The following is a 24797-nucleotide window of genomic DNA, read 5'->3' on the forward strand; positions in this document are numbered from 1 at the left end:
AAAAAAACAATGGAATCAGAGTAAAAAAAGGTGAAATAAAATCACAAGAAAAGAGAGAACTTGAGGGCCAAAGAGAAGGTAGAATGAACTGGAGTTGACTGAGGACATACTAGACACAGGAAGGAAACAGATGGGGACTGCCACAGAAAGAAGACTGAAAAACAACTACCTGGAGTGAGGGAAAATGTACAGAAAGGAGAGAGTGGACTACAGTAAGGGACTAAAAATGGAAAGGAACAGAAAAATAACTTCTTATAACATTTATATGGTACCATGGGTACGCATTGCTAACTCAAAGGAGGTTTTATTCATTTTCTTTCTTTCACACCTATTTTAGGAGCACCTGTTGAAGGGGTGATTTTTTTAATTACATAATTCTTTAATAAACAGTAAAGGTTTTTTTTCCTTTATTGTGGGGATATTAATGCATTCTTCGCTAGAGGAGACCAATACTTTTAAAGCTAGTCCTGACAGCACCTAAATACAGTGAAGTAGGAAAGCTCTTTTTTTTTTGTTTGTTTGTTTTCCTTCAAAACAGCTTTTTGGTGTTAATTCAGTCATGCAACATTTTTTTCTTTTAGATTTTAATTTGGTTTCTAAATTCTGATTTAACTGAGGTTGCATTTTTTTGCAGTTACTATAACAATTTTTTAAAATAATCTTATTCCACCCCTTATGACAAATTCCTCTCCCCAAATAAAAACCTACTACTTGATCATATACCTCTCATTTCAATCAGTGCTTGCAGTTTAAAGAAAGCTTCTAGGTATGTCAAATTTTGAAAGCAGTTATAAACACCCTATGAACTTGTCTCATGACTTTTCTTTTTTTTTTTAAATCTGCCATTTTAAAATATTGTACTATTATACTGAAAACTCCAGTAACAAAATAATCATAGTTGTTTACTAGACAGAAACTACTTTACTTTATTTCAGTGATGAAGCAAAGACATATAGTAATAAGTGTTTCATAATCTGGGCACTCTTGGTAATAATTAATAAACCATAAAAGTGGTTTTACCTGGGTTAGCCAGGTAATAAAAAGATTTTATAATTAAACTTAATTTTTCAATCATCCAAACACAGCAACAATGTAAGCATGTAATGTAATGAATTTATGGAGTTGTGACTGCTTATGCTTAGCATGAACTTGGCCTAAAACAAAACAAAAAAAATTAGGCTATTTAATCAATCTGCCTCTGTAAAAGGCAAGTTTCAAGATTTATTTAACATTAAATGGCCTGATCCTGCGAACATACATATGAGTAGCCCCTATGAACTCAACTTTTTTCGTGTACACGTGTTCACAGGGTCACGCTGCCTACTTGTCTGCATGCAATGAACTGCAGGACTGGGGCTTTCTTTTGTACTGGTGGTCTTATTTAGAGCCTGATAATGCAGTCACTCTGTAAGCAAACTAATGGGAATTTTGCCTGTGTGGAGGCAGCAGCATCACATTCTTAAACTTAAAGCTGCTGGGCCAGGGACCTTTGTCTACATTTAGAATCCTTGATATGCTGCTGGCCTTCATTAAATATTGAATATCCAGATGCCCAGTTTTCATGAAACAGATTTTTTGTATAGCTAGACTAAGTACAAGAAAATGGAAACTCAACAACCGCCACTTAATATTGTTGTACTCTAACAACACATTAATTAACTTTTGTCAAAACATAAAACAAACGTCTTTTGGAATTGTCAAGAAATTACAGTGCTTCTCACACCTGTATTTAATCCTTGATTATAAGAAATAAAAGGAATTCTGTTTGCCAGAACCTAGGAATGAGCGACTGGGGATGGATCACTTGATGATTACCTGTTCTGTTCATTCCTTCTGGGGCACCTGGCACAGGCCTCTGTCGGAAGACTGTACACTGGGACAGATGGACTTTTAGTCTGAACCAGTAGGGCCGTTCTTATCACAAGCTCCACTTAGACAAAAATAGTCTAAAGTAGACCTTCTGCATGTAACAATTCCTAGTAATTTCAATAGGGGTTACATGTACATAAAAGCTACAGGGCATGGCCTTGGCATTATTCTGGTATTAAGAATGCTTGGGGGAAGGGGAGAATAATATAAATTTTAGTAGTTCCAACAAATTGTCCTATACAGAAAATATATTCCGCTTGAGAAAAAGGTTACGTAAAAGAGGTACAGTATAGATATGCAATTATTCTAATCATGCAGTTCTACTACACTGATTATTATAATTCCACTGTAACTAATGATACTTAAGAGAGGAAAAAAGTAACTTTAAAACCTACCTGGGCCTTTCTGGAGAAGGGTTTGGACTACGAGGGGGAGGGGTGCGGGGAACTGCAGGTTTAGGAGCTATGGTAGCAGCAGGGACCAGGCCATGAGCTATATGTTTCTAGACAATTTAAAATAAAGTTAGTTGGCAATGATCTGAAGGATAACAACACAAAATTGAACATGTACACTCACTATACAAAATAACACAAAAGGGGAGAACACTTACATGCAAATTAATGTCCATAGATGATTTCAAGAATTTCTAGATATGATTTTTAAATTACATTAGTAATTGTTACCACTAGGCAACAGTTTGTGATTCATTCAAATCCCACAGGTGTATTTCTCCCATTACTCCCAAGTCACAAAGGTAAGGTTCTAAACTGCACACTTGCTACCACCACTACTTTTTGTGCACATGTAGGGGTAGTGGTGCCAAAAAAGAATGTGTGTGTTCCAAATTTTTTAAACTCTGCCTCCCCAACATTACCACAATGTGATCCTTCCTCTAGTGAAGATGACTACATAGAGGCCACTAGTTGAAGGGCCTATCAGTACTACCTCTTCAGTCACAGGGGATCACCAGACAGAGCAACATGAGGAGATGGGGAAAGAAATTAAAATTAAACCAGTCATAAAGTTTAGTTTGAATGGGGGGAAAATATTATGAAGTAGCCCCTGAGACTTGTATAATGCTTAGTACTAGTTGAGTAGAGCTAGCACTGGTGACTCTTTTGCAAGGGAGTTTGCTGCACCAGGGCCCAACCCTCTGGGCAAATTTCACTACTTTGGGGAGTACAAGGGGGTACGTATTTAAGATTTCAGCTGAAGGGAATTTGTTCTGATCCTTAAATGTCCTTTTCTTATCTTGGTGTGGGAGTAAACTGACTATACAAATTGGGAAGGAATGTTGCCTTTTCAGGCAATTGTACTAATTTACTAGCTCCTGAGTTGGTGCAACATAGAAACTCTCTTCTTCACTGAACCACTGCTTCCACATCCTGGATTTAATAGACAATGTTCTGAATTGACATGACTCATCCTATTTTTTAAGTGAAACATTTAATGGTCCGGTAATTAGTACAGAGGTCTTCCTATTATTATTAAGAGGTAAAAGTAACAGTGTGAATAACAGGCTAATACTCCACCCAGAGCAGCAAGAAAGCAACAAAAAGCTGAACGATTCATTTTTTTATTCTCATAATGAAAAATAAATTTTAATGTGCATTCTAAATGTTCTCTGAAACCCAAGAATGCATGTGTCCGAATCAGTTTAAAAAAAAAAGTTACATGCTGGGTTTTTGTGAATTCAAGCAGTCTTTGTAATCTAAATTTCTATTAACTGAGCTGCTGAAACAGCACAAGCTAGGTGAGTGCACATGTGTTTCTTGGACAAGTCTAGGCATCATGACAAGTCTATAGGCATCACTACATTGTACAAGTACTATTGCCCCAGCCTGCATTGGTATCCCCACTTCTCCCCTGCCCCAAAGGTGAATTATAGGTTGGGATTGGCCGTGGGGGACATAGTGTGGCATTTGGGGGGCGGGAGCAGGAGACGGAAGAGGTAGTTAAAGAACGGAGTGAAGAGAGAGTGGGCCTTATTTACTCTCTCCTCCCAGATGCCAAACCGCTCCTGCGCAGAACGCCCCCTGATCATCCAGTGCACCTGGGGCGAGTCTTCTGGTTTTGAACAAACCACCCAACCCTCCATTTCAACGTCAGGCATGATGAGATTTACGTTGCCGGGGGCGGGGGGAGAGACAGCTAATCTGCAGGGTTTAGATGGTTCCCCTTTTCACAGCAGATAGAGACAAGCGAAAATGCTGCTAAACTTTTCTCTCAGAAAAGGGATAACGACGGTTCGCCCGGGACTCCCCTACGTGGGACTCCTGGCCACCCTCATGTAACGGGATTCGCGTTTGGTGCCACGGGCCCGGGAAGTGCTTCACGTTGACCACGGTCTCTGCAGAAGGGGCAGGTCCAGCCTCTGGGGCCACCGGGGCCAGACTAAAGCCGGACTGTACGGAGCTCGGCCGCCTCCTGCTCAGCACGGCGGGGGCCGTCCACCCGCGCACCGGCCACGCCCCCGGGGTCCCCTCCGTTGGACAGCGACCCCCCAGTGACCCCCTCGGACTTGCGGGATAATACTCACAAAGGGGCCCTTCCGGCCTCGCCTGAAACTAAGCGCCATAAGCGCAGGCTGAGGAGAGGAGACTAGAGCCAGACTGGGACCAGCCCCGCTGCCGTGGCCATCTCCACTCACAGACGCTACCCCTTCACAACCGGCCTTGCAACAAACGCATGCCTGATTGGAGAAAGGGAAAGCCGCAGCCAATCAGCGCTGGCCTTACTTATCCTTCCGCTCCCCTTAGCAACCCTCAGCCGTTACTGAGGTCTACCTTCCCGCCCGCCTTTGCTATTGGCGTCTTTCGACTCCCATTGGTGGTTGCCTGTGTCAATCATCTTCGACATTTGGCGCGGTTGCATCGTGCGCTCTGGTTTGGTTTGCTCGCTGCCGCGCAAGCCGAGGACGGTGGTTCTGGCGGCACGGGACGGCGAGGCCAGCCGTTCTGAGATCTCCCACGGAGGGTGACAATCCCACGGCGCTCCTGTAAGCGACTGCGCTTTAACCCCCGCGTCGGGGCCGGCCAGCCGCCTTCCACCTCTCGGACGGTTCGCGCCGGGGCTTGTGCTGCTGCTCTCGCCTGTCCGATGGGGCGGACTGAGCCCGGGGCCCCTGTGCACTATTCAGCCCCTGCCCTGCCGCACGGCTGAGGCCGTGATTCCTCAGGGCAGCAAGTGCTGTGGGCGTCACCTTACTGAGGCACAGCCACTCCCACTTGGGGCGACCAGATGTCCTGATTTTAGAGAGACGGTCCCGATATTTGGGGCTTTTTCTTACATAGGCTCCTATTACCCCCCCCCCATCCCAATTTTTCACACTTGCTGGCTGGTCACTCTACTCCCAGTGTGAACTGCTAGGCACTCGGGAAGGGTCCTGCAATGTATGTGCTGTGAATGTCTGTCTCTGCGAGACTGGTTGGCTTCTCTGGCACAGCTGCCAGTTCCCAACATCACTGACTCATGGGATATTTGGTGCTTTTTCTTAAAGTCTTGTCTCTTGGAGTCATGTGATTACAGGGGAACCTAAGTATGGTGCTAGCCCTCATGGTTGCAGAGAAAAGCTTGGAGAGCTGAGCCCTAAAGACTCAAAACTAGAGGACAAAATTAAAAAAACATATTTTAAACTAATCTCATTTCTGGGAGCCTGACTTTGGATTTTTGACCACTTGGCATTGGCAAATATTTCTTCAGTGACCTTTCTATTAAAAATACAAAAAACGTTTAGAGACAACTGAAGGAATTGAAAGGGCTTTTGAAGGCTGATAGATGAAATTGTGGGGCTGAACTTTAAATTTGGGGTTTCTTTTTTTTTTTTTCTTCAATTGTTGGCAGAGCTGGGAATAGAACCTACCTCTCCTGATTTCTAGGCCTGTGTCTGAACCACAAAAATATCCTTCCTCTCCTTTTTTATTATTTTAACCGTCTAATATAGTGCATTTTGAAGGACTGGCTAGAACCTGTTGTAGATGATTGCAGCCAGACTAGACTGTTGGATGGATTTTGAGGCCTGGGTGGTAAGGGATGAAATAACATTTTTCACATTCCCCTGTTTAGCTGCTGGTAAATAACATGTACAAGGAGTTTAAATGACAGCAAAAGAAACCACTTCTGTCGAAGCAGGAGCTGTCAGTGTCCCTTATGGACATGTGATTGGAAATGAGAAATGGAGAGGGTCACAGATAGCTCAAGGATTACAAGGTAAGCATGTAAATAGAGCACAAAAATATATCAATTAGTCTACATGTAGAGTAACTCTTTTTTCAAAGTGGTTTTAATACTGATTCCAGCTAATCAAACAATCTGCTTTGTCTTGTATCGAATTTTAAAATAAAGTAAACTGCAATTCTAGTGGCTTGAAAGTTCCCTTTGGTCCATCAGAGCATTGTTTTCCATATCCTAGCTTCAGTCCAGTCACGCTTACTCTCTGTGCAATATGAATGAGAAGCTGCCAGTAACCCGTATTAGAATTCTATTCTTTACAAACATAGGCCCACATCCTGCAAATGGATCCATGAGGGTAGACCCCATTGAAGTCCCTGGGCTGTACCTGGGTATAGAGCCTAGGTTCAGGATCAAGTCATATTTAGGAGATACTTTTAGAATCTCATAGAAGTTAGTGGAAAGTCATAATAAAAAGCTTGTTTTTTGTTCAAAATGTGCTTTACTGAAGAGAGCTCTCATTCTTTGACTATATATTTTGGAAGTTAACACGAGTAATGCCAGCCTCCCATTCCCCTCTGAATCTTTTTCCTCACAATGAAAACATGCTTCAGTCTTTCCTGTCTTAAAACTGCCCTTGACCCCAAGTGCCTATCCATCTATCACCACTTCTCCCTTTTATCTCTTAAGCTCTTTGAATGGAGCTCTTTACAGTTACTGTTTGAAGCTTCTCTTCTCCAGTTCTATCCTGGACCCTCTCTGTTCTGGTTTCTGCTCCTTGCACTCAACTGAAACCCCTTTTTTTCCCAAACTCTTTAATTACTTCTTCTTAGCCAAATCCCAGAATCAATACTGCATCCTCATCCCCCTTGGCCTGTCAGCTACCTCCAACACTGTAGACTGTGATGTTTTTTAAATATGTCCTCTCTTGGCTTCCGTGACTCTGTCCTCTCCTGGTGGTTCTACTTTTATAATCACTCCTTCAGATGATCCTTCTCTTCCCCTTCCCTCCCTCCCCGCCAGCTTTCTGTGGGGGTTCCACAGGGCTCTGTCCTTGGTCCCCTTCTTTTCTCCTTCTCCACCTTATCTCTGGGTAGTCTTACCCACAAACACAAATTCAACTACCATCTCTACGCTGACAACTCACAGATACACTTCTACTTCAGATTTTTCTTCTCTGTCCAAAGTAAAAACTCTGTTTGACTCTCTGACATCTTGCAGATGTCTAGTCATTGACTGAGCTCAACACGATTAAAGCAAAGCTCCGCATGCATACATCTCCTTGCTACTTCATTTATTGACCACTGTGGACAACACTACCATCCTGCCTGTCAGTCAGATCCACGTCCTGGGTGTCCTTTTTGACTCGGACCTCTCTCTAGGTCCTCAAATTCAGATTATTGTAACATGTTGCTGGGGACACCCACAGCTGTGAGCCACTGTTTTTTCTCTGCCTCACCAAGAGTGAGCTTTGCTGTAGATTAGATTGTCAGCTCTTTGCCACACCAGCCTGTCTTCCTTACCAGCATACTCCTCGAGACTCTACCAGGCTTAACCCTTGCCTAGCAGGTAACAATCACTGAATTCCAGCCCCTGAGCTCCTCAGAGATGTCACTCTGCAAGGCACAGCACATATCACTATACATTTGCAGAAGATATTAAGTTCTCTGCTCTTTTAAAGAGTCAGTACATTACAGCTTATTAACTTAACTAGAGTTAACTCATCCTTCCCTTCAAACACTGCACTGAGTTGGTTTATAATAAAAAATAAAACAGATTTATTAATGAAAGGACATAAGTGATACCAGGTAGAAGGAATAAAGATAGAATTGGTTACACAAGCAAAAGTAAAAATACACTTTCTCATGGTTAAAACCTACCTTAACAAGCTACAGTCTGTTCAAGGTAGCTTCTTCACCCATCTTCCTTTCCTCTCAATAGCTGGCCAATTCTTAGATAGGATCCCAGCAGGGTCCAAGGTGTTGGTTTTCCTTGTCTGCTTAGGTGAAGGATAACTTAAGGACATGCAAAAAGTCTTTTGTATCTTAAAGTAATCTTTTGTTTCTAGAGTCAAATTGAGCCCTTGGGGTTCAGTCTCTGGCCTTTTCTGCTCCTTATTCATCTTAACACTATGCTTTCCTTTGTTCTAGTTCTTTCCCAAAAGAAACAAAATAATAAAACTGTAACCTTTCTTTGACTGTTCCCAGCCTTTTCACTTGAAAATCACTTAAAACTATTTTACCAGTGCCACTGTAAAGTGCTACAGGTTTCTGCCTCCCTTTCCTTGGCTCTCAGATCAGCTTTTCTGGCTTGTTGGTGTGCTTTCCATTTTTGGTGGTCACAGTCCTCCATATTAGCCATTTCCATCTTTTTGGTCCACTCAGCCACATCCAACTTCTGTAACTCTGTCTCAGCCAGTTTGAATTGTGTGTCTGCGTCACTGGGGGCTACGTCTTTGCCTTTGTTTCCTTTAGCATGTTTACTCATATTTACACTTCCTTTTGTTCTAGTTCCTCACTCAAAATAAACAAACAGAAAATAATAAAACTATAACCTTTTTCCAGCCATTGATTCCACTTGAGAATCACTTAAAACTATTTTACCAGTGCTTGAAGCGTAAACCGCAGTTAAAACTGCAAGCTATGTGTAAATCCTACCAACTACATCACTGTAACATGCTGCTGGGACATGAAATTTGACCCCACACTCTGATAAAATCTCTTTAGAGAAACCCACTGTGTTGAAAATACACCTCTACCCCGATATAACACTGTCCTCGGGAGCCAAAAAATCTTACCGTGTTATAGGTGAAACCGTGTTATATCGAACTTGCTTTGATCTGCCAGAGCGTGCAGCCCCACCCCCTAGAGCATTGCTTTACCGTGTTATATCCAAATTCGTGTTATATTGGGTTGCGTTATATTGGGGTAGAGGTGTAGTGAAAAGGGCTTTTGCCACAGGGTCAGCTTCTGTGTTATATAGAGCTACTGCCTTTGGATATCTAGGGGCAAAATCCATTACAACCAAGATCTCTCGTCCCCTTTTGGGTTGGACAGGAGATAGGGCCCAAAATGTCTGTTGCTTCCGTACATATCATCTCTTGTATCACAGGCAAGGGGTGAGGAGGAACTTTTTAGAGTCATGCAGGTCTCTTCTGACATAACTCACAAAATCTGCAATAATCCTTCACACTATTCTGTATCCCTGGCCAGTAAAATTCTTCTTTAACTTATTGTGGCCAGCAAAAGGACAGTTGTGGGCTAGCAACATTAACTCCCCATGGTGCAGGGCAGGCACAACTAGTTGCTTGTATGATTTCCCAGGTTTTTGTCCTTCCCCATGGGAGCTTTCCTTCTTCAAAAAACCTTTCTGCGTTGTCCCTTACTGAGGTTCCCTCAAGGACATGTCCCTTTATGCACTCCACAGTGGGATCTGCCCTTCATTCAGCTGCAAAACACTGGCAGTTGACAACAGGGACCGCTTCTGCAGTAACGGGGGTTAACTCCTCCCCACATAGTCCCACTCTCATGCTACTTCTGTCTGCTATGCAGGAGTTTGAATCAACCTCACCCATACTTGAAAACACACTCCTTCCTTCTGCTGAGCCAGAGCTGGAAGTGTTTCCTCTCCATCCACAGTAGTTTCTGTGTCTTTACCATTCCCCTCTGGCATCACAGAACAGTAGTCCTTTTTACTCTGGGTTACAATATTAACCACTTTAGACATAGTTAAGATGTCACTTCCCACCAGCATTTCCATGAGAATACAATCTGACGCCCCAGCTTTCTAAGGTACCCTTTGAGCCTTCCCACTCCAGATGCACCTTACCCAAAGGCACAGGAATTTTATATCTTCCCAGTGCCAGGAACTCTACCTACTGGCCAAGTAACATGTCATTCTCTTTGACCATGCTTTCCCTGACCAGAGGAATCTGGGCACCAGTCTCTCTCCACTCTAGGCATTCTTTGCCATTCACTTGGGCAACTTTAATAAATTCCATGACCACCTCCATCAGGTCAGACTTCACCAAATTAATCAAAGGCCCTGGAGGCACCTCTGTGCTAATGACAGCTGCCTTAACCTGGGTTGGATGGGATGTGGGCTTAGATTCATGTTAGTTTAGGACAGTTTCTCACGTGTTCGGTGGAACCACATATGAAACTCCTTCTTGGACTGTGCTCTTGTACAGAGGGCCTATGAGTATGATTCTAGGAAGGGATCCTTTCTGGGGAGGTAAGTGCCTGGTCTCCCAACTGCCCTTTTTCCTAGGTATAACACAGGGCTTTTACACTGGGCTTCTGCCCCTCCCTTTGTAGCTTGTGGTCACGGATGCTTTTAGCTTGCATATATGCATCAGTTTAGATCAGCAGCTTTTTGGACTGAATCCAGGGGTTTATCCCAAATAGTTTATCTGATCTCTTCAGAACTTGTGCTCAGGAACTGTTCCTGGGCTAAGAGATCAAAAATTTGGTCATAATTCTCTGCCCCCTTCCTCTTGGCCCATTTTCTCATCAGATCACACAAGTTATACACACATCCTCTGACTCATCTTGACATTCATTCTGGGACCTCTACGTTTTACTCTACGCTTCAGGAGTAATCTGAAATCTTTTTAAATTCAGCATATTTCAAAGCCTGTTCAGTTGGCATTTCATTAAATACATTTAAAGCTTTGAGAGCTTAGTAATCAAAGTTGGGACTTTCTTGTCCTCTGGAATTTTATGTACCTCACATAACCTTTTTAAAACGGTCAAATATTCTTCAGTATGGTCTGCTTCCTTGTATGGAGGGCACAGCTTGTCCCAGCTGAGTATTTCTTAGTACCTGTAGCTGTGGGATCAGACCGTCATGTCCAGGTTACATAACCTGTCCTTCGCTTGCAGCTCCATCAGTTGTCAGCATGCAGCTGCTGATCTAGCACCTACTATTTATCTATAATATATGTACATATGCAAACTACAGCATCTAGTGACCGCAGACCACAGAGGTAAGTACCTCTCTCTAGGTCTTCAAATTCAGATTGTCTAAATCTTGCAGATTTTTTTCTGCGTAACAACTCTAAGTTATGCCCTTTCCTATTCATCCACATAACTAAAACTGTCATCCAAGGTCTCTCATTTTGTGTCTTAATTACTACAGCCTCCTGCTCTCTGGCCTTGAGAAATGCAGTCTCACCTTCTGATAGCCATTCAGAATGCTGCTGCAAAAATCATTTTCCTAGCCTGTCATTTTGACTGCGTCACTGCTCTTTGCATCCCTCCTATCCACCCTACCTATCATATCTCACTATCAATATGTCATTTCCTGCCCCCAGTCAGCCCATGATGCCAGCCACTTGTTAAAATTTCAAACAAGCACCTTTGTGCTTTTTCTCGTGCTGCCCGTCATGCGCTGGTAATTATCTGCAAAACCACTTCATTGTGTTCCTTCAAATCTCTCCTTAGAACTTTCCTTTGCTGTGATGCCTACACAAAAATCATGGCAGTTAGGTTGCTGGTGTGCTGAGAGCACTGCCTGTCATGCTGACCAACGCTGTCTCACTGTTTCCTTGCACTCTCCTGTCTGTATCCATCTCTTGTTTTATATTGGGTTGTATGCTTTTTGGGGAAGGGACTCTCTTTTTGTTCTGTGTTTGTACAGTGCCTAGCACAGTGCGGTTCTAGTCCATGGCTAGGGTTCCTAGGCTCTACAGTAATGCAAATAACATACATTTTTGCAGGATTGGGGCCTCCGTTTTTTAAGGGAAACAGTTTGACACCAATTTTCAAAATATGTAGTCAGAAGAGAATGAAGGCTTTTCTAAGGCATACAATATATAGTCAAACAAGCTTTCTGAAGTCTTAACCACATGCATAAGTATTTGCAAGACTGGAGCATTAAGTTCTTGTATTTTAATGAAAAATATCTGTCAAGGCAATATAAAACTAGGTTTTATTCTTACAATTTTCTTTTTACAATCTTATTTTTAAGGGAAAATTAAGCTAATTCTTGAAGATGGCTTAGGATTTGTGGATTTTCATCTTTCAAACAGATCTTGCATTTTGTATATTTCGGAATCAGATTTGGTGGCAGGAAATGGCTTCAAAAGACGTCTTGTTCGGTTTAGAAATGTAAGTCCTACACAATGTTTAAAAAAAAAAAAGGGGGGAGGGGGAAGGAAAAGCTCCTATTAGAAAACCTGGGGTTATTACCCCTTAATAGACGAATCCACATTAATAATGCATTCAATTCATTATCCTAAGCTTCAAAAATAGAAAACATTCTAATAATCAGATTTTGATTAATATTTTGTATCCTATTGGACTTTAATTAAAGTTTTTTCCATCTGAAAACTGACTTAAACATCCACTAAATCTGTTTAAGCACTCTTGTTTTCTAGACTTTCAAATAAAGTATTGCAGCAAATACTGTGGGTCATTTCTAGACCCATATTGACTCCTTTTTAGGCTGGTGTAAAAGGGGATTTGATGTACATTTCCCTTCCCACCTTCTTCAGTATTGACTCCCTGATGAGCAGGGCTGTTGCTTAACCATTTGGAGAAGTATCGCTAGATGTAAAACTTGTTTCCCCTCACTGTTGTTTTTCTTTATCAAAGGCCAGCAGTCTTCATGGGATTGTGATAGTTGAAAAAACCCAGATAAGTGATCAATACTTTCCGGCAGTGCAGAAGTTTATTGTGCTAGAACTTGGAATGACATTGCTTCCGGTGGCCAATCAGGGAGAAGCATCTCAACTTATTATTCAGCTAGTAAGTTCTAGCGTCTGTGCCAGTGAGCAGACATCGATTAAGTCTGAAAATGTGTTACTTTTTTCATGTCTCAGCAACTTGTATTCCAAGTTAAGAGTTACACGTGATCCTCTCCTGTATTTTCAACTCTGCTTTGCGGATTGACTGTGGAATAGAGAGGTCACTCAAAAATAACATATCGCTCCCTCCTTGTCGCAAGGGGCCAAACTTGGGGGAAACTGAATTTGGATTCCCCATGTGGGCATGCATTGAGCTGCCATTAGAATATGCCAGCAAGCTTTCTTCTTTGTCCAGTACGTGCGTGTTTAGGGCTTTGAGGTGTTCTCAGCCTAGGAGTACTATATCTATCTTTATATTTGTTGTCTTTAAGATCTGGTACTCTCACTGCTATATTTCCACCTGCTCAATTGCTCATTTATCTGATGTACTGGGAAACGGCAGATGGTGGGATCAGAGTGCTAATTCATATTAGGAAACAAATAGATTTTTCTCTAAGACTTAGCAGGCCTTCATCTAAACTAATGGGAAATATATGTTTGCCTTACCAAAATGATTGGTTAATCAAAAGCATTTTATTGTGAGGAAATCAGCTGAGAAAACTGAAGTGCTGGTAATAAAGATCAGGTAAGACAAAGCTCCGCTTAAAGAGTTACTTCAGAGCAGAGCCCAAGAAATGAAAGCCTCAACAGAGGAAATACAACACTGACCTGATGTAAGTAAAATTTGGTTTTACTATGAAAACTGACTGCTCCCAGTGTGTTTTCAGGGTCACATTTGCTTCCCTTTGTGTCTGAGATAATAATTTATACTGGTTTTTGCTCCTTCTAATATTTCAAAGCCAATGTATTGGAGAGAGTAAGCTGGATTCTATTCCTTCTTGTGCACATCAACAGAAACATGTACTAATCTTGAATTACAGAATAATCAAGTTACCCTTGTGAAAAACAACTGAAGACCATGGAGTTTGCACAGTTATCAATGAGAAATCTGAAGACAATAAAGTTATACAGGCGTAGTGAGAATGTAATTTGGCTTTAGAACCTTTATTAAAAGTGCTGAATGAAATGAAAAGAACATGTCTTCCTTCAAACCTCAGATTGCGCTTACAGGGCCAACAGTTATACTTTTTGTAAACTTGAACAGTAATTGGGAAATCTTGGGACTACATTAAATATGAAACCCCAAAATGCCACTTTTGTGTCCTCCTTAAGAGAAGGACTGCATTTTAATCAACATGAACTGATGACTGATCAGCACTCAAAATAGATTTTAAACAATTATATTGCGTATTTGCTTTGAGTGTCCTACTGAGGCATAGACCAGTGACATTCCTTTTTTTTCCCCTTAATTCATGTAAAACTTCATACATTCTATCTATAGCAGATGAAGCCTTTGAATAGTTAATCCAACAAATAATACATGATCTGCCCTCAAACTCTCAACACTGCATATCTTGTAAAATCAACTATATACCTAAATTTTGACTTCTGAGTCTTTTGCAGACTGAACACTTAAAAATCTGTTGTTTGGAGTGTGAGGGGAGGGCAGCCCAAAATTTGTATTTTCAGTCCAGGGTTGTGGTGGTGTCTGCAGCATCAGTGTAGGTAACTTTTTCTGTTCTTGTTCCATCCTTCCCACATGACCAGAGAAGTAAGAATGGATGAGTATGAAGAAGGTGACTAGTCTCCTAGTTGCTACAGTAATGCAAATAACAAAGTTGAAACCTATGCTTTGAGATTGGCTGCCAGGTGTCCCTACTCTCCTCTGGTCTGCCCTGTTTTTGTCCTCCTGTACCTGTTATCTTAGCCCAGCTAGTAGACTGTATAACTCCATTTTTATTCCCTTAATATTTCTCCTGGCTCTGTCTTTCTCAGCTGAGTTCTAGCATTTACACTTACAGTTACCGTACATTACATGTTACTCTGGAAAAATGCATATTAACTGGTAAATGGATGGAAGTGATTACAGAATTTCCTTTTTAACCTAAATGAAATTCTCTAAGAAAAACAGAAACCAGGGCTCCGCTAAATAAAAGCTCAGCTTCTACTTTCCTTTTTGTTTCAGGTCCATGAGCAAAGTAAGGATCATACTAGTAACTCCTTTCGTCATAAAAAATGTTCCCAGCTAGCGGAGGCATCAATACTTCGGACAGTCCAGCAGATTCCAGGAGTTGGGAAAACGAAAGCTCTGCTTCTACTACAGCAATTTGTAAGCATCCACCAGCTTTGCAATGCATCTGTCCAGGATCTCGAGCTAGTAGTAGGACAAACAATAGCACAACAAATTCATGCTTTCTTTACACAGACAAAGTGACATTCGCTCATTAATATCTCAGACAAACATGAGGACTTTCCCCTTTGGAAGTGAAGAGTAATCTTTGAGTCCTATTCTAGGTGGAATTGATTTATATTTTTAAAGAACAATTCAAGGATGGACTCCATTTCCACCTAGTGTCTATGCTGAAGGCATCATTGTCACCCCCAATCAGCAACTAAAGAGATGAGCAGGGATCTTGAGATTTCAGCCGTCTACTTATGTTACAGCTTCACACACACCACATATTCTGTCTTCTCCCCACTCCCAAACTCTGCTTGCATTGCCAGATCTTCAGCAGATGTATGTGGATGTAGCTGCATTTAAACCAAGTGATCTGGCCCCTTGTATTTCATGTTCTGAGTGCAGTTTCATGGTGGTTGTCAGGGAATTATTTGAGTTTCTCATTGTGCATGAACATTTGAGTTGTGTGCTATTCCTTGTGTCTGAGCTGGTTTGCTTTTTTTCTATAAACCTCATTTAGGGCCCAGTCCTACAGCCCCTGGTCATGCCATTTTGTTCTGTTCACTTTACTGGGACTAGTATGAGCTGCAGTACTGATCCTATGCTTTATTACTTTGGAGGCTGCTTTGAGCAGTTCAGCTGCAGTTTCTTAGGCTTTAAATTTCCATGCTCATTTGAATAGAGCCCTTTTCTAATAACCTGCTGGATATTATCATACGTACTTCCTCCTTATTGCAAGATGTCCAATAAACTAGGACGTTTGTTCATACCTTTTAGTTTTTTTCTGGATTAAGATAACTATAATGCTTTATCGGTATGCCAACAACATCTGCCACAAATATAAAATTTCACAGTCCAACTTCCTTTCCCCTTTACTGACCCTTCTGAAATAGTTTCCTATAAAGGAAAGGGTTACTGTGCATTCCTGGCTACCTTGGACTTAACTGTCATTGGAGGTTCCCTGTCCTTCCATTTCTTTAGAGCAAAATTGTCTCTTGCCCCAGACACCAGTTATGAAGTCTATCTAAGGTGGGCTACTTGCATTGCAGGTCTGTGTAGTGGGAAAGTAGCCTTTGCAGGGCTGCTACTCCCCCCTCATTCAGATGGGTGGAGAGTGGTGAGGAAGAAGCAGGGAATGGACCCCTTAACACCCACCCACGGCACCATCTAGTACAGAGGGGAAGCAATTACTGGTATGGACTCCTTACTAGTGGATGAGAGTAAACTTCCATTCTAGCCCTAAATGTTCAAATTACTGAACGGCAATGAGTCCTGAAACTATGGAGCTATTGCGCTCCTGGGGCTTGCCTCTGTGAGTTTAAATCGCATGTAAATACATGTTCATTGTCCCTTCTCTCACTCCTTTCCACATACACGCTTTCCTTAAGTAGACTGTGGGGCTATAAAACCTTTCTGTTGTACGCTGTGATGTGTGTATTGCCTGGCAATCTTTTTATCTATTGGTACTGCAGGACAAGCACTTTTTTAAATATTTCAAATGGCTGGCTGTTCAGTAGATTAAATAAATCAAGAAGGTAGGTAATTAGAGCAGTGACTATTAGTGCTAATGGGCTGAGCTGCTAATCTATTAACAAACCTGTATTTCCAAGATTTGGTAACAGCCATAGACATTCCTTGTGAGTGATCCTTGTGAGGATCTTAGCCCTAAAGTAATCTTTAAACATATGTCGGACACAGTTTTTGTGCTGCATAAACAACTTTATTTTTCAAATGCAATTTGCTGTGGAATTGGTAATGTAAACCCTAATGATTTTGGTCGTTTAAAAATAAGCTATCTGAGAGAAGCTATAATGAGTCTTCTGAGAGTTGCCAGAAAATATTGTAAAAGTTATTAAAAATTAGTTGGTATTTGGGGGGAGGGATCTCTGATATTTAGCCATGTGAGTGAAAGTACATTTTGAGGTCAAAAATTTGATGAAAACAATTTTCAAGAGGACTGGTTTGGGTTTTTTGTTTTGTTTACCCTGGTAATAGGCTTAAATTATAAAAGACAAAGTAAGCCTGAAAGAGGGGAAGATTTACGTGAGCACTATCTTGTCATGCTGAGGGTTATTGCTGTATCCTCCTACAACAGAGTATTATTGAATTCTACTGCATGGAATATCAGACCTCAACAATTTGTATTATCACCCTCTAGTGACTGCAGCCTGCATAAAAATAAAAAGCTCTACTACCTGTGTCCATTGGAAATCCTTTGAGTCTTTCCTAGACTGCCACAAGATGGCAATCTAATTCAGAGTAGAGAAAGTGAACATTTAAAGCAATAAGTGATTTGCAGCACTTGTAAAAATGTAAATGAATAAAATTGAAGATGACAACCCTTTACAAAATAACTCAAGACTCTGGAAAAATTTTAGAATACTTTATCTTGTAATGGTGCTAGTTTTATAGGGTTAGTTCCAATATTGCACATGAAAGTCTAACTTGAGAAAGCTGTCTGCTAATTCAATGTTATTCTTTATGAAGAAACTATATGAACATGAGTCTGCTAGCACATAGCTTCAAAATGAAGTCAACAGTGAAACTTTTGTAAGTTATACTGTTTCATCCAATCTGTACAAGAATGAAAAAAGCCACTACTAAATGGCAGCATGATTTTTATTCTTAAATAAGCTTTTAAATTTAACATATTTACATCTATCATATAACACAAAACCAAACACGAGTGAAAGATTGTACCCACAGTGTCTCAAAATGTGCTTGGTACACACTTTTTTCCATTATTGTTTAGTGTTTTGAGTATCAAACAGCATCGATCTACTCTGTAGATAGCATCTTAATCTAACACTACAGTGTTAGCAACTTTAAAACAATCAGAAAATATATAAACAAATCTTCTCTCATAAGGAAATTAACACACAATTACACTTTAGAGGGCTTCCTAATTTGCTTTTCAGTTCAATATGGAGGTGGATTTGGCTACTTGCATTGTAAATTCTTTGAAGCACAGCCCTTGTTCTCATATGTCCATAAAGCACCTAGCTCTCATTTGGCACTATATAATAAATAATTATTTATTGCTGAGTGACTTAAAGACCATTTTAAAATTACACACTTTTAAAGTGTCATCATAAATTGTGTATTTTGACTCATTATTTTTGCTGTAGAAGTGTGAAATTATACACAACTTTCACTCATTTTAACAAGGCTAATACTACAAAAAGCTTGTACTTTGTGAGTTAAATAATTTCAAGTTGGGAGCAAACCTTGTTTCTAATTAATTTAACAAGATGTAAGATATTAAAAGTGAATCTTGTTGTTTTTTTTTTTTAAATTAGTGCTGTCCTAGTCTTTTGTAGCTGAAATGTGATCTCCTTTTGATAGTTAAGCTATTGAAATTATTCTTTTCCTACAGTGAAATTCACATTTATGTAGAAGGAAAACACTCAAGAGGGCTCAAAGTGTGAGTTACAGGGTACATAGGCCTTGTACTGTTCCTTTGCACAGTGTAAATTTCACCTAAGTGAGTAATAGTTCTATCATAACAAACTGGTCTGTTCTTGTCATTTGTTCTTTAGTTAGCCTTAGTTTAAACTGATGCTTAGCAGTTTTTTGTTGAGTACTAAACTTTTACATTTAAAAAAATCCTTCATTTTATGTCCAGTACTACTCTATATACAGTATCATATGTAATAAATAACTGTCATCTAACGTGTGCATACAAAAGAACTGAAACACCCCCATACTGAAATTCCAAGAGAGTCCAGTTTCAGTTAAAGTTTTGTTTTTTACAAATGATTCCCCGATACCCCACACACTACTTCTGATTCTGATCAAATACTACATGTAAGTTCAGACTCTAAACAATTAGTTTTCAAAGTTACGGTTTTGCACCGTTTGGCCTCCAGTTGCATCGGTGTAAATGCATAGTAACTACATAGTAACTAACTTCATGTCAGTGGAGTTAGTCTCTATATACACAGGTGTAAAAGATTAGTATCAAGCCCCTTCCATATATGTTTCACATTTCTGGTACATGCACAAAAATTCTTCTGCATTTAGAAATAGTTTCACATTAAACAGATTCTTCTCTTTAAAGACTCAGTACAATGAACTTTCAGTGTCCAGGACTGTCAAACGAGAATCAAGTTTCTTCTTAGTCTGAGAACTTCCAGCTACAGCATAGGGAAGGCACAGGGTGCTTGCAGCCTTCTGCCTATTTTTGGTTCCCCAACTTAGAAAGGACCGTTTTGGAGTGGCTTTCTTGGTCTCATTGATTTTATCCTCTTCCATGGCTAAGCAGATCAAGGAATATGTCTTTTGCATTCCCACAGAGTAAGTGGCACTCTTATTATGCTGTAGGAAAAGGAATGGGAAGAGGAAGCATTTATTTTTATTTTTTTTAATCATCCATGAGGGTTAGACATACTGAAGATAAAAGTTTGCACAGTGTGTGAATCATTTTCCAAGTCAGACTGCAGTATTCTTCTGCATTAATTACATTCTAACTGAATACAAGCCCATCTAGAGTGCTGAAGATCGAAGTATTTTGCTTATGTCTGGATACAAGTGACACAAAAGGCAAATAAATCATAATGGGAGGTGTCCTCTGGTGAATCTTTCTGCAAAGATTGTCTGAAAAGTATTAAATATAATTCTAGATCCCAATAAGAGTTGTCAAGGGAAATGGAATAATTGTGTGACTAAATTGGCTTTGCAAAGAGATCTCCACGGATATCCTCTTTTCTTGGGCATCAGGGCACAAGAGTGCCTGCTACTGCAGCCTGTAGGGTTTGCCTAGTTGTAGCCTAGTGAGTGTTCACCAGGCTGGCCCCCAGCTCTTCTCCCCAGTGCTACAGGGGGAGCTGCAATGGGACATTCCTCTAAGAAGCTCATAAAGTAGAGTCCCCTATATGGCTTATCCACAGCCACATCCTGCAGCGATTCCATTGTATTCCTGCCTTCTGTGGTGGCAAAAGGCTGGGGAGGGGAGGTGCCAGGTTGTTCTTGGCTATTACTTATACTGTGGTTGACTTATATTCATAAAAGAGAGGCTTAAACCTGCGGAAATGATCAATTTATGAAGTCAAAATACAGGATGGCAATAGCATGTGCCTAAAGCTTGCTGGGGAATGCGGGAAGGTATGCAGCATTAGGCTTAGCTGAACTACACGTTCTTTATTTTGCTCACACTACAAAAATTATTTTCCCTGGAGTTACTTAGGGTTTAACATTTTTTTAAAATCTTGTGATCATTTTCCCTGGGTCTAAAATTTCTATAGCAACTAAGTAACTGGATTTATATATTTTTGATTGGCAGGGTTAAAATAGTTCCTTAACCCCTGAATATCTAATACATAAGTCCAGGATGCTGATCCCATCTGTTCATAGAAATAGTGAATTGAGCACATAGCTAAGAGTTGAAAGACTTAGGTTCTCTTCTCTACTCTGCCACTGACGGTGTGTGTGCTTCTCAATGTGGAGAAAATACAAGGTTTTTTTCTGTCTAGTGCTACCAAATGTGGGGGTGGGGGAGGCTGGTGGTTTTTTACCACTGAGTAGGTAGTGCACCCTGTCTACACTACTACTTCCACCAATAGAGCTGCATGGGCAGAGAAAAATGTTTACAAATATTCCTAGAGTAAACATCATGTATAACCAGGGGCAAGTCCATTCACTTCTTTCTGTTCAAGAGTTGCTCCACTTGTCAAGTGAAAATGACCCCACCTTTTTAAAATCACTCCGAGATGTATACATGAAAATGCATGGTGGAAAGTGGTGATGTTACAGTATTTGTAACTTATTTTGTTCAACTTTTGTATACACCAGAAACTTTTTTTTTTTTAAAGTTTAAGTATTGAGTTTGCAGCCAGACAGTCTGCACGATAGCATTGAGAGATGTGATTATTTTGATTGCAAGCTCTTTGGGACATAAATTGTCCTCTTGTTAGATGCAAGTGCAGTAATTAGCACAATGGGAGTCTCAATCCTGTATTAGGGGTTTGTGCTACAATACAAATAGTGTAAATTTCCCCCATTCAACTTAAAGGTTCAGGGAGAGGGAAAACTTGGAAGACACAAACACAGGCCTCTCTCTGCACTAAAGATATTGTCTAATTTGTCTGGTGCCAGTGCTAGTAATGGTAAAGCAGCAGTGTCAACCATCTGTTATACAATATGCTGACAAAAATGCCAGCAGCCATTTTAGACCGTCTGCCTTTACTACCATTTGTGGATATGCATGGGAGGTAGGCATGATATTTGCAGGGGGAAAGTCTAAAGTACAACCTCTACTTTCCAGTCTTGCCTATGCTATGAAACAAATGTTAATGAAAATGGTTTTAAGCAACAGTTTTCCCAAAAGGCTTAAGTGCTAGAACCAAATCTCTACCATGGTTTCTGACACAGTAGTAAACTGTTTCCCACACAGTGAAACTTCCGCTCTTGGTCCTTCTGCGGGAGCATTCAGATTTGTTTACTGCAGGAGTTGGCATGCATGAGTGTTCTCTCCATATGCGGTCCCAACCCTGCGCAGATAGCTGATTCAACAGACCTCAGTAGCACTACCCAGAAAGACCACAGACTTGGTTTGATGGTAAAGGCACTCAGATAGGTTTGTCGTCATCAAAGCACGGTCCTAGTGCCCTGGCTCTATGGTTACAGGTGCACTAATACATGTATGCTCGTGACAATGGACCAGCTCAGTCAACAGCAGAAGTTTCTGCTGCCCCCTCTGCTGGACAAAGGTGACCCTTCTATGACTTTTCCTTTCATCCATTGATACAAACAAGTTATGTATTACATTCCTGATATTGTAGGTTACCAATCCTATGCCTTGTACCTGTGGGTTTGAACAAAGCTTCCTCATTCTTTATCCTGTTCTACTATCCCTGTCTTACTCAGGGTTGGTGTGTTCCTGTACCATCTCCTATGATAGTGTTTATATTATACCTCTACGTTGGGGTGTACATATACTAACCTGGAATGTGTTTACATGAGTACCTAGTACTTCTTAGAAGTGCCTATGTTTTAGCAATGCTTGCCCTGCCTTTGCTAAGTTCATGTACCAGACAGTGAACTTGTAAGCGAGCATCTGCTTGATGACAGGGCCTGACATTTGGTCATAGCATGGCTTTTGCTGACTCACATCTTGCACCAGGCTGCAGGCGCTCTCTCTAGCACAGCAGGCACTTCATGGAAGTAGGGCTCTTGAGGAAGGCATGATGCCATGGAGTGGGAAGCAGGGAGGGGGTCCATGAGCCTAGCTAGATGTCCCAACAGCTACAGGAATTCCTTGCAGAATTCAAGACCCTCCCCCGCCCTTGAGTTTCGGGGCAGAGCACCATACCAATTTTGGGTCAAGGGAGGAGCTACAGAAGACAATCTCCACCCTCATGGTCAATTTGGAAAGAAAACTGACGTAACTCTTGGAATTACCAGTCGGATTAGTCTTTGTGGAGTTTCACTGCTAAATCTGGCAAGATGGCCCTACATATATAGGAATCTCCTAGGGCCTTCATTAAGCACAGCATTTACACGTAGGCTTAACTGTAAGCATGTGAGTAGACCCATTTATCGCAATGGAATCCTTTAAACACATGTTTAAGTGCTTTGCTGGATTTAGGCCTAGATTCACCAGCAATCCACGACATCTGGCTATATCAAATTAGATAGCAAACCCAAACTGAGGCAGTTTTTTTCAATGTACTGAGTGTTCTTCAGGTTAGAGAAGTAGCTGTCTCATTACTTACCACAGAAGCCATCGTATCCTGACAACTAATAACCTTAATCTCAATGTCGTTCTCTCCCATGCTTTTGAACTTTTCCAAGACGTCATTCACTCCCAGCCATTTGGAATCCAGGCCATTAATTGAAACAATATAGTCTCCTTCTTTCAGACCCTTTAACTGTAAAATAATGGAGTGCAAATTAGCATCAGCTGGAGTTGTTGAAACATTTTTCTCCAAAGGTGTTTTTCTCCCCTTCCAGGTTTCATCAATCAGACAGCACAGGACAAAACACTCAAGCACCATTTTAATGCACACAAAATTGCCTTTTTTTGTGAACGGCCATATATTAATTTGATTAGAGTATAATTATTACATTTTCCTATCTCCTGTTTGTGGTGTTTGCTTTTCTATTTTTCATTCATAAAAATCTTTAAATATTTAAAACTGTTTAGTTTGGCATTCCCATCATTTTACTATTAGATGTTTTATCCTTCTGTAATATTTTTCCTTTTCGTTTCTTGCTCTTCCCTTTTTTTAATTTGTACTTTATATAAAATTATTTAGTCTTATGCTTCTGCCTTTTACTGTGCTTTAGTTATGCCTCTTCTCTTGTGAATGTTCTCTCTTCTCTGTATCCCTCCTTTTCCATTTACTCTCATTCACAAAAGAGGATTACCTATTAGGGAGCACCAGTATATTCTTTTCCCTCCCATACTCTTTCTCCTTTCTTTCCTGATATTTGGCTCTCTGCACTGCCCTTTTTCTCATGGCTTTTCTCCTTCCAACCTTCTGAAATAGATGGTGAATAATGTATTTGATTATGGCATGTGTGGGTCATCTTTATTTATTAAATGTACACAAAAGAAGGAATCAGTCCTAGTTTAGATTTTAAATTTGTAATCTTCACATTAGAGTCAGGTAATGTTAAAGTTAACACTGCACTGTTAACCTGCTCAAATTACAGACGCTGTATGTAGTATGGCATTGCATTTAACAGCTTAATTAAAATCCAGAAATGCCAATACAGGTGAGTTGCATTTCCTGACTTCAGGTGTTCAAATTATTACTTATCACTGCATTTATCTTGTCTTTTTTTCATTTAAAATGGATAATGGCTAATGTTGGTATTACATTTAGTTCTTTAAAAAACACACTGATGTGATTGGTACAAAGAATATTTTATTTGCACAAATCTGGGTGCCTTACTGTTGCATATGACTTGGCTAGATTGAGAAATCACAGCAAACTTGGAAGAACCTAGAGAAAAAAATTATTAAAACTCCAATCTCTACTTACTGCTGCAGAACACTCTGGATCGAGACAGTGAACTTGCACGGGTGGTCCCCCTTTAAGAGTGAATCCCAATCCCCTTTCTTGACAATGGAAATTAATAGTGCGTGGGACTGTCCATCTCTGCTTGGCTGAAAACACAGGCAATGGGCCCTGTAGGATGCAGAGTGGCAGAATGTAGTCATTAACAGCAAAATGGCTCACAAGCAAGTATTGGGCATTATAGAGTGCTACCTACCAGCCTCTCAAAGAAGTCTTTCACTTTCACCTTGGAGAACTGAGGAACAATCATTTCTACTTTATGCTCTGTTTTAGCTAAAACAAAAGTGAAAAAACATAAACTCATTTTCAAGTTCCAGATAGAAGCTTTCAGTCTCTGGCTGTCAATTGGCAGGATGGGCAGAGGAAGCTTCACATGCTACCCCTTTTTACACTTAAGCTGTTAGTTTCTCCTACACCACTACTAGACTGTAGGACAAGTAAGCTTGTCAGAACTCAACTTTTGTTGTTGTTTTTTTACAATTTTAACATATCAATTTTTTATTTTTATTTTTAAGGGCTTTTTTAAAATCAATTTAAATGTTCACAGTTGTGGGAAACGGGGCCAGACAATTATTTAATGACAGACACAGATTCAAAACCTTAAAACTTTAACTATTAAAACCCAAATTGTCAATATCACATATCAAAATATACAAAGTAAATATCCTTCAACTCCAATAAATTCTCAAGCAGTATTTTTCTTACTTTG

The 24797-nt window shown here is 40.5% G+C and overlaps 3 protein-coding genes across 10 annotated transcripts in view; 1 reads left to right on the top strand and 2 right to left on the bottom strand.

Annotated features, from left to right (window-relative positions):
- The window catches only part of CEP89 (centrosomal protein 89), a 120741-nt gene extending 116158 nt beyond the window's left edge, over positions 1–4583 (bottom strand). For all 4 annotated transcript variants that reach the window (XM_044987032.1, XM_044987031.1, XM_044987033.1 and 1 more), the window contains exons 1-2: positions 4409–4583; positions 2265–2371 (exon numbers count right to left, since the gene is read on the bottom strand). In XM_044987032.1, coding sequence (XP_044842967.1) covers positions 2265–2371; positions 4409–4447 — 146 coding nt within the window. In that variant the 5' untranslated portion in view covers positions 4448–4583. The remainder of the gene's footprint in view (positions 1–2264; positions 2372–4408) is intronic.
- Positions 4584–4696: 113 nt separating this feature from the next.
- FAAP24 (FA core complex associated protein 24) lies at positions 4697–17593 on the top strand. 4 transcript variants are annotated; one of them, XM_044987043.1, is made up of 5 exons: positions 4697–4867; positions 5935–6078; positions 12010–12149; positions 12636–12788; positions 14853–17593. In XM_044987043.1, exons 2-5 carry the CDS (start codon positions 5967–5969, stop codon positions 15099–15101), a joined length of 654 nt encoding a protein of 217 aa, XP_044842978.1. In that variant the 5' UTR covers positions 4697–4867; positions 5935–5966; the 3' UTR covers positions 15102–17593. The 4 variants fall into 4 exon arrangements, with proteins under 4 accessions (XP_044842978.1, XP_044842980.1, XP_044842979.1 ...); XM_044987045.1 differs by having other exon boundaries at positions 4703–4867; positions 12071–12149; XM_044987044.1 differs by lacking the exon at positions 4697–4867 and adding an exon at positions 4946–5055.
- Positions 17594–17666: 73 nt separating this feature from the next.
- The window catches only part of RHPN2 (rhophilin Rho GTPase binding protein 2), a 49393-nt gene continuing 42262 nt past the window's right edge, over positions 17667–24797 (bottom strand). For both annotated transcript variants that reach the window (XM_044987035.1, XM_044987034.1), the window contains 4 exons: positions 24285–24361; positions 24053–24199; positions 22778–22933; positions 17667–19382 (listed from right to left, as the gene is read on the bottom strand). In XM_044987035.1, the coding sequence (XP_044842970.1) occupies positions 19128–19382; positions 22778–22933; positions 24053–24199; positions 24285–24361 (635 nt within the window). In that variant the 3' untranslated portion in view covers positions 17667–19127. The remainder of the gene's footprint in view (positions 19383–22777; positions 22934–24052; positions 24200–24284; positions 24362–24797) is intronic.

The sequence above is a fragment of the Mauremys mutica genome, chromosome 14 (genome assembly GCF_020497125.1).
Source record: "Mauremys mutica isolate MM-2020 ecotype Southern chromosome 14, ASM2049712v1, whole genome shotgun sequence".
Lineage (NCBI taxonomy): Eukaryota > Metazoa > Chordata > Testudines > Geoemydidae > Mauremys > Mauremys mutica.